Source organism: Euprymna scolopes, unplaced genomic scaffold (assembly GCF_053919585.1).
Source record: "Euprymna scolopes isolate OS-2025 unplaced genomic scaffold, ASM5391958v1 sca212, whole genome shotgun sequence".
Lineage (NCBI taxonomy): Eukaryota > Metazoa > Mollusca > Cephalopoda > Sepiida > Sepiolidae > Euprymna > Euprymna scolopes.
This window is the reverse complement of record NW_027633228.1, coordinates 1-15,623: the sequence shown is the minus strand read 5'-3', so window position 1 is coordinate 15,623 and position 15,623 is coordinate 1. Positions and strand designations below refer to the sequence as shown.

The 15,623-nt window shown below is 34.4% G+C and overlaps 7 protein-coding genes and 3 non-coding genes across 10 annotated transcripts; 6 read left to right on the top strand and 4 right to left on the bottom strand.

Annotated features, from left to right (window-relative positions):
• Positions 1–834: 834 nt before the first annotated feature.
• On the top strand, positions 835–1,206 carry LOC145273842 (elongation factor P-like). Its single transcript, XM_080127151.1, has one exon. It carries the CDS (start codon positions 835–837, stop codon positions 1,204–1,206), a length of 372 nt encoding a protein of 123 aa, XP_079983277.1.
• Positions 1,207–1,236: 30 nt separating this feature from the next.
• LOC145273841 (elongation factor P--(R)-beta-lysine ligase-like) lies at positions 1,237–2,253 on the top strand. The gene has a single exon (XM_080127150.1). It carries the CDS (start codon positions 1,237–1,239, stop codon positions 2,251–2,253), a length of 1,017 nt encoding a protein of 338 aa, XP_079983276.1.
• Positions 2,254–3,426: 1,173 nt separating this feature from the next.
• Trnah-gug (transfer RNA histidin (anticodon GUG)) lies at positions 3,427–3,499 on the top strand. Its single transcript has one exon. It is a non-coding gene; the product is annotated as a tRNA-His (tRNA).
• A 49-nt stretch (positions 3,500–3,548) lies between these two features.
• On the bottom strand, positions 3,549–4,583 carry LOC145273840 (beta-hexosaminidase-like). Its single transcript, XM_080127149.1, has one exon. It carries the CDS (start codon positions 4,581–4,583, stop codon positions 3,549–3,551), a length of 1,035 nt encoding a protein of 344 aa, XP_079983275.1.
• A 4,148-nt stretch (positions 4,584–8,731) lies between these two features.
• LOC145273838 (ion-translocating oxidoreductase complex subunit A-like) lies at positions 8,732–9,226 on the top strand. The gene has a single exon (XM_080127148.1). The coding sequence runs from the start codon at positions 8,732–8,734 to the stop codon at positions 9,224–9,226; it is 495 nt and encodes a 164-aa protein (XP_079983274.1).
• A 5-nt stretch (positions 9,227–9,231) lies between these two features.
• Positions 9,232–11,994, bottom strand: LOC145273837 (bifunctional glutamine synthetase adenylyltransferase/adenylyl-removing enzyme-like). Its single transcript, XM_080127147.1, has one exon. The coding sequence runs from the start codon at positions 11,992–11,994 to the stop codon at positions 9,232–9,234; it is 2,763 nt and encodes a 920-aa protein (XP_079983273.1).
• Positions 11,995–13,262: 1,268 nt separating this feature from the next.
• Positions 13,263–13,336, top strand: Trnar-ucu (transfer RNA arginine (anticodon UCU)). The gene has a single exon. It is a non-coding gene; the product is annotated as a tRNA-Arg (tRNA).
• A 40-nt stretch (positions 13,337–13,376) lies between these two features.
• Positions 13,377–14,384, top strand: LOC145273836 (tryptophan--tRNA ligase-like). The gene has a single exon (XM_080127146.1). The coding sequence runs from the start codon at positions 13,377–13,379 to the stop codon at positions 14,382–14,384; it is 1,008 nt and encodes a 335-aa protein (XP_079983272.1).
• A 111-nt stretch (positions 14,385–14,495) lies between these two features.
• On the bottom strand, positions 14,496–14,569 carry Trnar-acg (transfer RNA arginine (anticodon ACG)). The gene has a single exon. It is a non-coding gene; the product is annotated as a tRNA-Arg (tRNA).
• A 90-nt stretch (positions 14,570–14,659) lies between these two features.
• LOC145273835 (RNA polymerase sigma factor RpoD-like) lies at positions 14,660–15,499 on the bottom strand. Its single transcript, XM_080127145.1, has one exon. The coding sequence runs from the start codon at positions 15,497–15,499 to the stop codon at positions 14,660–14,662; it is 840 nt and encodes a 279-aa protein (XP_079983271.1).
• Positions 15,500–15,623: the final 124 nt, after the last annotated feature.

Below are 15,623 nucleotides of genomic sequence, written 5' to 3'. Positions count from 1 at the left end.
TGATATTCGTGGACAAAACTGGATAAAATGCCACGGTATTCACAATATGCCTGATGGTGAAATTTTCACTTCCCCTCATCGAAACAAAGTTAATGGACATATACACTTCAATACCCCCACTCAATACATGGGAAAAGACTTTCAATGGATAAGCTTGGTATTTAAAGAAGGTAAAGTCATAGATTTTGATAGTGATAACAGAAATGATTTACAACAAATACTTGATACAGATGAAGGAGCATGCTATCTTGGAGAATTCGCTTTTGGTACCAATAAGATGATACAAACCCCAGTAAATTCAATTCTTTTCGATGAAAAAATAGGGGGCAGTAATCATATGGCTTTAGGCAAATGTTATGATGAAGCACCTAATGGTAATGATTCCAGTATACATTGGGATTTGATTATTCGTCATCAAGAAGCTAATGGAAAAGTCTACCTTGATGGTGAACTCATACAAGAAAATGGAGTATGGATACATCCTCAACTGCTCCGTTACAATAAATAACATGCTATCTCCTCTAATAATAAAAAATAAGGATTCAACAAAAAAGCCCATCAATACAACTTTAAAAGTAAAAAACTTTAAGAATATTTGAATATCGTTTAAAATCAAAAACTTATAGACAAAACATGAGAACAATAAAAACAAATGAATTTAAGAATGGTCTAAAAATCATTCAAGATGGTGCACCATGCAACATTATTTCTTATGATCATGTTCAACCCGGTAAAGGACAAGCGTTTATACGTGTAAATTATAGAAATTTACTCACAAACAGAGTGCTTGAAAAAACATTTAAATCAGGCGAATCTGTTGAAACAGCTGATGTAATGGAACTAGAATTACAATTTTTGTATAATGACGGTGAATTTTGGCACTTCATGGATTCTTCCAGTTACGAACAATATCAAGCAGATGCTAAATCCGTAGGTGAAACGGGGGTTTGGCTAGTTGAACAAGACGAATGTACAGTTATATTTTGGAATGAACAAGCAATAAGTATCACTCCACCCACTTTTGCTCAACTTCAAGTTACTTCAACTGAACCTGGATTAAAAGGTGATACAACTGGTGGAGCTACAAAACCGGCAACACTAAGCAATGGCGTAACCATTCAAGTTCCTTTATTTATTGATCAAGAAGAAGTCATCAAAATTGATACTCGTGATGGAAGTTATGTCTCTCGTGTGAAAAACAAATAGCATCACCACTCATCATATTGTCAAAAAAAAATGGATTCTGACATCAAGTTGAAATGGTGCATTGGAGCATCTCCATCAACATTAAAAAAACGTGCTCAATACCATGCTCTTATCAGAGAATTTTTCATTGATAGAAATGTTTTAGAGATTGAGACCCCAATACTTGGAAACTACACAGCTACCGATGCATTTACAAACTCAATTTCGTATTCCGCTAGTAGCCATCATACAGGCTATTTACAAACTTCTCCCGAGAGCTATCTCAAACAATATATTGCAAAGTATCCCAAGCTAGATATTTACAGCCTAACAAAAGTTTTTAGAGATGATTACCCAGCCTCACAACATCAACCTGAATTTACTATGCTAGAATGGTACCGCCATGGCTTTGATTGGCAACAACTTAGTGATGAAGTCATTCAATTAATTGATATACTTAATAGAAAGAATTCTGCTAAACAAGAGATTCATATTACAAAAATAAGCTATCAAGAGTGTTTTGAACGCTATGTAGGGGAATCCATTTACGATGATACAATAAAATGGCAAGAAGTTTACTACCGTTTTCAAGAAAACGCCCCTGAAGTCATAGGGGTAGGGGAACAAGATGATAAATTATGGAAACAACTTCTATGGAGTCAAGTAATAGAAACAAACTTCAAAACCAAGCAAGGGAGTAATCAAATCACCGTAGTCTATGATTATCCAGAAGATCTTTCCATGATGGCAAAACTTTCCCCCTCGCCATCTATTAGCAAAGTTTGTGTTGCCAAACGTTTTGAACTATACTACAACGGCATTGAACTTGCCAATGGTTGGGAAGAAGACACTTGCCCACATAATATTTATAGAAAAATGCAACACGACATTAAAGAAAGACAACAGCGAAAATTACCTACCATGTCAATTGACCAACCGCTAATTGATTCCATTGAAAAAATGGCACCAGTAAGTGGTGTAGCAATGGGCATTGATCGCCTCTATGCTCAAATACAAAACCTCCCATCTATCAATCAAACACTGGCTTTTTACTCCAAAACTATTTAACTAACAAGTAAAATCATGTTAAAAATTAGAGATAAGAATATTTATTACATTGTATTCTTTGTTGCTTTTGCCATACTAACTTCACAATCAAAAGCAGAGGATTATGTCAACAACCTTTTATTCAAAGAAACAGGTGAGGGGGCTAATATTAAAGAAGCCATTCACAAGGCACAAGGAAAAATTGCCAAACGATTATATAGCCAATTGCCGAATAATTCTCGTTATATTACACTAGACGATCTCTATATTGACAGCAAACACTTATCCATACAAAATCTAGGAAGAAGCAGAGATGGAAAAAAAACCAATGTAGTTATCCGCTTAATGTCAGATGACTACTTTTCTATGCTTAATTACCTAAAAACAGACATCTATAAGGATATAGGCGATGCAAATAACTGGCAGGCAGGAGAACTAAAAGAAATCAACAAGAAATTACAAAGACTCGATCTTCTTATTTCTTTAAATTTAGGCGTTATACTCAATAAAATACAACAACAGCATCGTCAAGAATACACGGATTTAAAACAAAACTTAAAAAAACTCACTCAACGATCAAGCATCAGCTTTACTGGAGAAATCCAAGAAATAGATATACAATTCAACGGCAATCATTTCAAAGATATTCAAACAATAGACAACTTACTACCGGGTTGGCACACATTTAAAATCACCAAACCGGGGAATTTCTTAACTATTCAAGGAAATATCTATCTAAATCCGGGAGAGCATAGGGAGTACTTCATATCATTTATGCAACCTTCTTTAGAAACACAAAAAATACAAATCAATCTTGATAACAATTTGCGTGAATACCGAAGCTATATTGAAAGCACTTTGGAGGAATTAGGATTTAAAAACGTTGCCAATAGTGGAAAGGATGTTATAAAAGTTCAATTATCCATGCATTCTCATGACATTTTAGCCACTGATGACAATCATTTGCTCAAAAAAATCTATACTCTAAATATTGAAGCAAGTAAAAAGAAAAAGATAGTATTTAAAGACAATTGGCGTCAAGTTTACCACTCCTACAAAAACAATCGTGAAGACTACTCTGAATACGATAGAATTAAAGACATCATCCAAAAAGCATTATACTTTTTTCACTCTGCAATCTAACGATAAGCAAAAAGTTAAAAGTATAATTAACAAGGTAACTCTCATTTTACGGCGGATGTAGCTCAGTTGGTAGAGCACAGGATTGTGACTCCTGTTGTCGCGGGTTCGATCCCCGTCATTCGCCCCATAATTCTCATCTTCAACGGATGTTAGCTTGGCTTCTTAAAGAAAATTTATGAAATAGAAGTAACAATCGCATGCTTTTTAAGTAAATTCAACTTGTCTTTATACAGCTGAGCACTAAGAGCTTCTTTATTTCTTCGCAATGCATTAATTCTTTTCTGTCTCAAAGGATTCTCCCAAGGAATCTGACTCTCAAATGCCTTCTTGATATCTTCAGGAGGATGGCTCACCAAAATCAAATCACAATTTCTTGTAGCTAAAGCAACACGTTTAGCCATATTTCCATAAGCAGAAGCGCCAGCCATATTCAAATCATCACTAATAATACAACCAGAAAAATTAAGCTTTTTGCGTAAAATTTCATTCAACCATATAGTAGAAAAACCCGCAGGAAAATCTGGGTCAACTTGAGAATAAAGTATATGAGCAGGCATTATTGCAGGGATGCCTGCATGAATTAAATCTTTAAAAGGGGGCAGGTCATTTTCCTCCAAACTAGCAAAATCCCCATCATAAATTGGCAGAGATTCATGCGAATCAGCAGAAACATGTCCATGACCGGGAAAATGTTTACCCACTCCACTCATTCCAGCCTCACGCATTCCTTGATAAAATGCTTTGGCTAATGGGAAAATTTTGCCAATATCCTTGCTAAATGCTCTATCCCCAATCACATTACTATTTGATACAGACGTTTCCACATCCAGCATAGGAGCAATGCTAAAATCAACATCACACTGTGCAATTTCATAAGCCAACACATAACCCAAAGCTGTGCTAAAAAGAAGTCCATTTTCAGGATTTTTATCATAAATCACCCCTAAATCAGCCATAGGAGGGATTTTGGTAAACCCTTTAATAAAACGTTGAACTCGCCCACCTTCTTGATCAACCATAATAAGAATATCATGCTTTGCCGTATTCCTTAATGTCTGAATCAACAATTGAATTTGTTCAGGGCTTTCATAATTTCTAGCAAATAAAATAACTCCAGCAGTCAACGGATGTTGTAACCAATATTTCTCATCGGAACTTATCATTGTTCCTTGAATGCCAATCACAAATAAGGCTGTACTCGGTATCATAACGAACCACTCCAATTGATTTTTAAAAAAAAGAACATAACAAAACAAAATTTTTAAAAAGTCGTTAAATTAACCAGAAGAATCCTCTAATTTCTCCTAATTTTACATAAAAGTTAAATTCGTGATTATTATGGTAATCACGAATTTATACAAAAAAACGATAATCTTACTTAGAAACTAACAAACGATAATCTTACTTAGAAACTAACAAACGATAATCTTACTTAGAAACTAACAAATGATAATCTTACTTAGAAACTAACAAATGATAATCTTACTTAGAAACTAACAAATGATAATCTTACTTAGAAACTAACAAATGATAATCTTACTTAGAAACTAACAAATGATAATCTTACTTAGAAACTAACAAATGATAATCTTACTTAGAAACTAACAAATGATAATCTTACTTAGAAACTAACAAATGATAATCTTACTTAGAAACTAACAAATGATAATCTTACTTAGAAACTAACAAATGATAATCTTACTTAGAAACTAACAAATGATAATCTTACTTAGAAACTAACAAATGATAATCTTACTTAGAAACTAACAAATGATAATCTTACTTAGAAACTAACAAATGATAATCTTACTTAGAAACTAACAAATGATAATCTTACTTAGAAACTAACAAATGATAATCTTACTTAGAAACTAACAAATGATAATCTTACTTAGAAACTAACATTAATGATAATCTTACTTAGAAACTAACATTAATGATAATCTATGTTAATGCATATGTAAGTTACCTTAGATGTAAAAATTCCATAAACAAATCCAAAGCCTATTCCCTAATTTTTTATCCCTGTGGAGAAGAGTAAAGTGATACAATTAACTAACATAGTATTAAACTAGATATATGTAGGATTGAAATACAAAAAATGATGAAAAAAATAACCTCTTTTACCCTATTCTCTTTAGTGTTATTTCTAGCTTTGTTTATTCAAGGCTGTGGTCCATCATCCTCTGATGATTCAGTTTCAAATAAGAATCCTAATCCCATCCCCTCATACATGAAAATATTTGAACCCACTAGCCATGGCAATGTGCGGATTGAATGGGAAAAATTTGCTAACTGGACTACTGCAAAAACAATGACTAATCCAACAGCTAAAGTCTCTTACTACAACATTAACTCAGATAAAGTACCCACCATGACGGGATTTTTTAGTCGTAGATATCACATTATCGGTGTTCGACAAGGCATCTATAAATTTACTATAGAAGCCTTTGATAAAAATAATAACTCCTTAGGAGTATCTGATACAGCCACCTACACAGTCAAAACTGATAATACACGCACAGCAGATCGCTTTGATTGGAATTCCATAGAAGTCATTCCAGTTATTAATGGGAAATCAACTAGACCTCCTGGTAGGCAAGAGGCTATTTTGGACATTGTATTTAACCAAGAGATACCACTTGGTAGAACCCAAATACTTAATAAAGCTACTAGAACTAATAAAGAGGATACGATTTCATATTCAAATAATACTGGCACATACATTGAATTTTATAATGGCGTTTATAATCCGTGGAATATTTATGGACCAGGACCTTCATCAAAAAGAGAAATTGGTGGGGACATAAGTTTTGGATTTGTATTCAACTCTACTTTAAAATCATTTAGAGTACAAATAGAAGTCGTATTAACGGGAAATATAATGCGAGCACACCTTTTGCCTTTTACCACGGCACCGAAGGACAGTATTACAGATAACAGTTTAAAAATTATCCGCTACAATTCAGACAAATCCGTGGAATTAGAATGGACAGGAATTGATCCGAATACACAATACTATGTCATTGAATATGAAACCATCACTGGATTTCCACAAATGCATAGTGTCGGTAGGAGAAATACCTTTAATAGTTCAACAAAAGTACATGGAAAACAAACTTTACTTTTATTAGATAGCGATGATTTTTATAAAGCTCCTCTTTACGTGCGTACCAATCCATTAGGTGGAGCAGGTACATACACCTTCAGCGTTTATGCCATCAATCATCTAGGCAAAGCACCAAAAGAAAGTATTACTGTCGTGATTCCAGAAGGAAAATTTTAAGAGAAAATCGCTTATATTTATATAGTATATTTACTAACCTATAATCAACTAACATAAGGACTGTCCATTTATTACAGAGACTTTGAGAATGTGCACCACCCCATTAGGAGGAGCAGGAACATATACATTTACTCTTTATGCCATGAACCACTTGGGTAAATCTGACCCCGTTACCTTAGATGTAACCATTCCATAAACAAATCCAAAGCCTATTTCCTAATTTTTTATCCCTGTGGAGAAGAGTAAAGTGATACAATCAACTAACATAGTATTAAACTAGATATATGTAGGATTGAAATACAAAAAATGATGAAAAAAATAACCTCTTTTACCCTATTCTCTTTAGTGTTATTTCTAGCTTTGTTTATTCAAGGCTGTGGTCCATCATCCTCTGATGATTCAGTTTCAAATAAGAATCCTAATCCTAATTCCATCCCCTCATACATGAAAATATTTGAACCCACTAGCCATGGCAATGTGCGGATTGAATGGGAAAAATTTGCTAACTGGACTACTGCAAAAACAATGACTAATCCAACAGCTAAAGTCTCTTACTACAACATTAACTCAGATAAAGTACCCACCATGACGGGATTTTTTAGTCGTAGATATCACATTATCGGTGTTCGACAAGGCATCTATAAATTTACTATAGAAGCCTTTGATAAAAATAATAACTCCTTAGGAGTATCTGATACAGCCACCTACACAGTCAAAACTGATAATACACGCACAGCAGATCGCTTTGATTGGAATTCCATAGAAGTCATTCCAGTTATTAATGGGAAATCAACTTACCCTCCTGGTAGGCAAGAGGCTATTTTGGACATTGTATTTAACCAAGAGATACCACTTGGTAGAACCCAAATACTTAATAAAGAGGATAAGATTGCATATTCAGATAATACTGCCTTATACATTCAATTTTATAATAGCATTCATGATCCGTGGAATATTTATGGACCAGGACCTTCATCAAAAAGAGAAATTGGTGGGAACATGAATTTTGGATCTATATTCAACTCTACTTTAAAATCATTTAGAGTACAAATAGAAGTCGTATTAACGGGAAATATAATGCGAGCACACCTTTTGCCTTTTACCACGGCACCGAAGGACAGTATTACAGATAACAGTTTAAAAATTATCCGCTACAATTCAGACAAATCCGTGGAATTAGAATGGACAGGAATTGATCCGAATACACAATACTATGTCATTGAATATGAAACCATCACTGGATTTCCACAAATGCATAGTGTCGGTAGGAAAAATACCTTTAATAGTTCAACAAAAGTACATGGAAAACAAACTTTACATTTATTAGATAGCGATGATTTTTATAAAGCTCCTCTTTACGTGCGTACCAATCCATTAGGTGGAGCAGGTACATACACCTTCAGCGTTTATGCCATCAATCATCTAGGCAAAGCACCAAAAGAAAGTATTACTGTCGTGATTCCAGAAGGAAAATTTTAAGAGAAAATCGCTTATATTTATATAGTATATTTACTAACCTATAATCAACTAACATAAGGACTGTCCATTTATTACAGAGACTTTGAGAATGTGCACCACCCCATTAGGAGGAGCAGGAACATATACATTTACTCTTTATGCCATGAACCACTTGGGTAAATCTGACCCCGTTACCTTAGATGTAACCATTCCATAAACAAATCCAAAGCCTATTTCCTAATTTTTTATCCCTGTGGAGAAGAGTAAAGTGATAGGGATGAATAATTTTGCTATGCAATGCCACTATTTTTGCTTATTGCTTTGTACTGTTTTTAATTTTGTAGCATTCTTGAAAAACTGAGGGTATAATCATTTCAGGCTTTAATCAATCGTGTTCTCTCTTTTGTTTGTTGCTTTTATTGAATATGTACACGATTTTTACAACCTTTTACCAGACAAATTTTGCATCTTTGCCTTTGTATAAAATAGCTTGAATCACAATAAACACAATAATACTCTTTAGATTTGAACTTGGATTGGATTTGGATTCTTATTGGCACCGTATTGGTGAATAATTATGTGTTAGTAAAGTTTCTTGGACTATGTCCATTTATGGGGGTATCACAAAAACCCGAAGCAGCATTAGGCATGGGGTTAGCAACCTCTTTTGTGCTAACGACCACTTCTACTCTAAGTTACGCCCTATTTCATTATCTTTTGTTACCACTTGGTGTGGTGTATTTACAAACCATTGTGTTTATCATCACAATTGCTTCCGTTGTAGGAATTTGCGAATTGATGATGCGTAAGCTCGTTCCTGTAATTCATCAAATGCTGGGTATTTATTTACCACTCATCACCAGCAATTGTGCGGTGCTTGGTGTGGCACTTTTGAATACTCGTCATGCAAACTCTTTATTTGAATCAGCATGGTATGGTTTTAGTGCAGCCGTGGGATTTACGGTTGTATTAATTTTGTTCTCAACCATTCGTGAGCGATTAGTTGGTGCAGACATCCCTATGCCATTTAAACATGCACCAATTGCTTTAATCACAGCTGGATGTATGGCAATATCCTTTATGGGTTTTGGAGGACTTACGCCCTAGAATTTTTAATTTTTGAAAGTTAACTTCCATTGCTTGATAACAAATTCACGCTGTTCTTCAAATAATTTACTACTAACAACTGATTTTCTATTATCTAATGCTAATTGATGCACGAATGCTCGGTAATCTAGGTAAATTTTAATTAATTTATCAGTGTGTAGCAAACATTCTGTATGCTTAGATAGATTCCTTAATAACGTGCTGACACTACGGCTACGCAATAAATTTGGATAAATCGGAATAAGCTTGATTGCCCAATATTGAGTGAGAAATTCAATATCAATCATTCCACCCAAGCCTTGTTTGATATGAAAATATTGATCGTTAGATCGATCAAGTGAGCGACGCATTTTATCACGCATTTCAATAATATCTTTTGATAGGGCTTGATTATCTTCAATTACTGATAATACATCTTTTCTAATATGTACAAATTGATTAGCCAAATCTCGATTGCCAGCAATACTTCTTGCTTTAATTAAGGCTTGTTTTTCCCATGTCCATGCCCTATTTAATAAATAATCTTTATATTGAGAAATTCCAGTTACTAATAGCCCTTTATCTCCATCTGGACGAAGGCGACAATCCACTTCATAGCATTTTCCTGCTAAACTATATAAGCTTAATATATCTAGCGTTTTACGAGCTAATCTTAATATAAAGGGTAAGTAAGATTGAGCATTAATGGATTTATCATCATATAAAATAACCATATCCAAATCCGAACCATAACCCAATTCAAAACTTCCAAGCTTACCATAACCAACAAATAAAATAGGAATATTCTCCCAATCTATATCTATTTTGGATTGCCATTGTGGCTGTAGATCTTGCATGGCAATTTGCAAGGCAGCAATGACGATTTCACGTGCAATATTAGTCAAATGATCACTTAATCGATAGGTTCCTATTTTTTCACTTTGATTCAACTCAGCTGTTTTAAACACAGCAGTCATTTTAATCTCTCGCAATTGATTGATTTTTTTTTCATAACCCAGTTGTTGATTGTTTATCATATCTTGACATTGCTTTCTTAGAGCGATACGATGGATTTCTTTAGGTAAATTTTTTTTATTAATAATACTTTCTAACAATATTGGATGGTTAATCACTTGTTGGATAAGCCACGGTTGTTCTTGGCTCCATATTAGCACTCTGTTTAATACATGAGGATATTCCTGTAGCAAACTCAAGTAGGCACTACGCCTGATAATGGCTGTGAGCAAACTAAATAAATTTTCCCAGTTAGATTCATCATTAAATTTCTCTTGCTTTTCTTGTTGGTTTATTAAGTAGGTTTCTATCAAGCTAATAAGCTGTGGTAATAATCGAGAAAATCTATCTTGTGCTTGCTGCGTGGCTTCCTTCCAAATTCGTGTGCATAAAAAATTTGATAAGCCAATAATAAAATGATTAAATAGTTTGATGTTTGCATCATTTTTTACCAACCCTAATCTCTCCCATAAATCAGACTCTTCATAAGTTTTATCGCTGTGAAATAAGGCATAGTCTTTACTGGGAATATCAGGCAGGATTTTCTCAAAAATCTGATGCACATGAGTCCTTATTTGCTGTATTTCTGCTTGTAAATCAGCAACATTTATGTACTGCATACTCTCTGCTAACCATTGCCATTGTTTGTAATCATCTTCTTCAGGTAAGGCATGCGTTTGTTTGTCTTGCCATATTTGTAAGCGATGTTCTAAACGCCTTAAAAAACAAAGGTATTGATAGAATTTGTCCACTTGTTCATCCATAATTCCTAAGCTTTTTAAAGCCTTTAAAAATGCAAAAGCTCCTCGTATTTTTAAATCAGGATATTTTGTGTATAAGGTGAATTGAATGCTTTGTAAACTAAATTCCAGTAAGCGAATGCCTCCAAACCCTTTTTTAATGTTATTGGAAAGTTGTTTGTGATGTAAGCTATCAACAATCAAATCTCGCATATCACGAATGGATTTCAAAATCCCATAATCAGTATATTGCCGATAAACAAAGGGGATTATTAATGCAGAAAATTTTTCTGTTATTTGCGGGTGAGGACTGATGATGCTGGCTTTAGCATAAGCCAGTCTCTCCCATTCACGGGCATGATTTTGCAGATAATTTTGCAAAAATGAATGACTACAAACTAACGCACCACTGCTCCCAAACGGACGCAAACGCATATCTAACCTAAATACTACATCAGCTTGAGAGTTTTGATTAAATATCTTGGCTAGTGAACGAGCAAAATATTGATAAAACTCTTGTTCTGAAATACGACAACCCCTCTCCCCATTTTTTAGGTAATCATTAGGCAATTCTTCACCATAATTGTCATAACATAAAATAATATCAATATCTGAGGAAAAGTTAAGTTCATTCCCTCCGAGCTTACCCATACATAAAATGCTCCATAGCATAGGTTTTATTTTTCCCTCTTCTTTGCACGGAATACCAAATCGCTCACATAAGAGAGTAAAACAATGATTTGCTACATGCTCTAAACAAGCTTTTGCATAATAGCTTAATTGTCTTGCCCCCTCTTCAATTGATAATTTTTGATGAACTTCTAAGTAGGCTAATTTTGCCCAAGTTTTTTTTCTTAGTTCACACATGCTAGTTAAGAATTCATCTTCATTTAAATCAGCTGTATGCTCTTCTAACCAGTGCAGAAATTGAGATTGTGTAGATTCTTTAACCAATCTCACATCTTCTAAGTCCAAATCCGAGTACTTATGTAAACAATCTTCAATAAAAGGACTTAATAACTGTTTGTCGTTCATTATAGTAATAAAAAAGTGGTAAAAAATATAAATAAGTTTATAATCTGTGCAATTTTAAAGCAACTCAACAAATAGGACTACTATATTTGGTAAAATTAACTGATAGTTGTTTTTTTCACCAAATAAATATACATACCTATCTAACCTATCTAATTTTTTATAATTTTGAATAATCATTTCCAACTCGCTAAACTTTTGTGCAGTATTATTACTAATCATAGAATTTTCATCCTCTCTGTATTGATAGCAGGGCAAGTTATTTTTATACAGAATGCTTCTGCCGTCATACAATTTGGGATGAATGGACAATTGCATTCATCTTTGCAAATCAAAGATGATAAGGCAAATTTTGCCGCTGATCGAGTTTGGTTTGGCTTTGATACCTACACTCCAAAAGGTTTTGCCAAACTCAATCTTCAACTTGAAAAGTATAACCATTCCTCAAGCTACACCAACTCTATTCCATCAATTATTCGCGAAGCTTATACAGGAATGAACATGAGTGAAAATTGGGAGTTGATTTTAGGGTTTAAAAATATTCCTTTCGGTATGCTTAACCATGATCGTGACACGATTACAGGGAGTCATACAGTTAATTATTTAATGGGACCAAAACAATCAACAGGGCTACAAATTCGCTACAGTAAAAAAGGCTTTGTCTATGATATAGGTGTATTTAACCCAGCTTATCGAGCACAATTTATTAGTACCGAAAATAAAACAATTGAAAATCTTTCAAAAGCTCCTCTATTAGCAACACGTTTAGGCTATCAAATGGGCAAGCTCCTAAAGATTCAAGGAAGTATTGCCGCTCAAGAATATAACAATAGTAGCACATGGAATCAAACCTTTCATGCTACCCGTTATTATGATATTGGTATGGATATTGATTTCTCGCCATTATGGGGAATGTTTTATAACTATAGCCATGTTGATCACGCCTACGGGAGTGATGCAGCTAAATCACGTAATGTTTCAACCATTCAGATAGATTGGACACCCAATAGATTTTGGCAAATTTATTTTAGATCAACTGAAGCATTTGATGAAAATGTTAACAGCCAACTACTTCTCTATGTTGGTACGGTTTATCAAGCAGATAAACATAATCGTTTATTAGTAAGTGCCAATCTTGGTTCAAATAATAAACAATACATAGGATTTCTTGGTGAACAAAAAGAAAGTTTTATCTTTCAATATCAGTTTGATTTTTAAAAATAGCTAATTTGGGTTAAGTTAACTATATAAACAATCCTGATAGCAACAATGCGCCCATAGCTCAGCTGGATAGAGCAACGGCCTTCTAAGCCGTGGGTCGGAGGTTCGAATCCTCCTGGGCGCGCCATTTATCTTAACTCCCTACCCTTATAATTATCTATTTTATGACTCAAAAAACACTCTTATCGGGCATTCAACCATCAGGTAAACTAATGATTGGAAACTATCTTGGTGTTCTCAAGCAATGGACATCCATGCAAGAGGATTATCGTTGCTTTTTTCCTTTGGTTGATCTGCATGCTATCACCGTTCGACAAGATCCAAATTTGCTTAGAGAACGTTGCTATCAGTTTGTTGCCCTCTATATCGCTTGCGGACTAAATCCTCAGAAAAGCACTATTTTCATTCAATCCCACGTTCCTCAACATAGCGAACTGGCTTGGTTACTTAATTGCTTTAGCTATATGGGTGAATTGAATCGTATGACTCAGTTTAAGGATAAATCTCAAAGACACGCAAATAACATCAATTCCGGTCTCTTTGGCTATCCAGTACTCATGAGTGCAGATATATTACTGTATCAGAGTGATTTAATTCCGGTTGGTGAAGATCAAAAACAGCATCTTGAATTGTGTCGCAATCTTGCCCATCGCCTCAATCATGAATACGCAACGGAAAAATCCCCTTTATTCACCATCCCTGAGCCTTATATTCCTCCTAAATCTTCTGGTGGACGCATCATGTCTTTACAAGATCCAAGTGTAAAAATGTCAAAATCTGATAGTAATGAGCAAAATGTTGTGTTTCTCTTAGATGAGGCAAAAAGCATTGAGAAAAAGATAAAACGTTCAGTAACCGATAGTGGCTCTGAGATACTCTATGATGAAAAAAATAAGCCCGGTTTAGCCAATTTACTAACCATTTTTTCATTAGTATCAGGAAATACCATTGAATCCATTGTTGATAGTTATCAAGGCAAAGGATATGGGCATTTAAAAGTGGATCTTGCAGAAGCTTTAATTGAGCATTTACGCCCATTACAAGAGAGATATCACGAACTGAGCAGTGATAGAGGAGAGATCGATAATATTCTCAAAAAAGGTGCAGAAACTGCCAAAAATGTCGCACAAAAAACCTTATCAGCGGTACAAAATACAATTGGTTTGGTTTAAAACTCTCTTTAAGAACTAAATTTCTACTAAAATGCTTGTAAATTTAGTGAAAGTATTTTGCTATGAGAATTGAAAGGACAGAAAAAGAAATATTATTGGCTAAATAAATGGCGCGCTCGGGAGGACTCGAACCCCCAACCGCCTGGTTCGTAGCCAGGTATTCTATCCAGTTGAACTACGAGCGCAAAAAATAAAAACCAACAACTATAAATTGTATCACAACTAAGCCAAATCAATGAATACCTAACGTACCTACTTGCTGCATTTTATTAGGATTAGTTAATAAAATTCCCTATTTTTTCATTGCGAAATGGACTGCGTAGTTTTTTCAAAGCCTTAGACTCAATTTGTCTAATACGTTCGCGTGTCAGTTCAAAACGCTTGCCTACTTCCTCTAGTGTAAATTCAATTCCTGTATTCACTCCATAACGGGCCATCAAAACATCTCGCTCACGCTTGTTTAAATCTTTTAATAAATGATTTAATGCATCTTTTAGGCTCATTTCTTCTGTTTCAGCTAAGGGCGAGGCTAAATTCTCATCAGCAATGAAATCACCCAGCGAAGACTCATCATCCTCACCTACCGGAGCATCAATTGAGCTTGGTTCTAAAGAAATTTTCATGATTTGTTGAATTTTTACCACTGTTGTGTCCATGGCTTCAGCAAGTTCTTGTACATCAGGTGTACGTTTTTTCTCTTGCAAGAGTTGACGCTGAACTTTTTTGAGACGATTAATTGTCTCAATCATATGAACTGGTACACGTACCGTTCTTGCTTGATCTGCAATCGAGCGAGTAATGGCTTGTCTAATCCACCAAGTAGCATAGGTTGAGAATTTAAACCCTCTTCTAAATTCGTATTTATCAACTGCTTTCATTAAACCAATATTGCCCTCTTGAATAACATCTAAAAATGGCAATCCTCTATTGCTATACTTTTTAGCTATTGAAACCACTAAACGCAAGTTAGACTCAATCATTAAGTCTTTAGTTTCTTGCACGGCATTTTTAATCACTAAAATATTCTTTTGCAAATCTTTTAATTCAAGTATCGAAATTCCTAATTTTTCTGAAATTAATAGTAAAGCTTTTTTACCATAACCCAAATAATTCATAAAGTAATCATGCTGTGGGTGTGAGGTATCACATATGGAGCTAAGCTTGTCAATCCAATCTCCATTTTCTTCCGATTTTTTATAGGCATCATAGATTTGTTCGGCAGTTAGATGGAAATTGTCA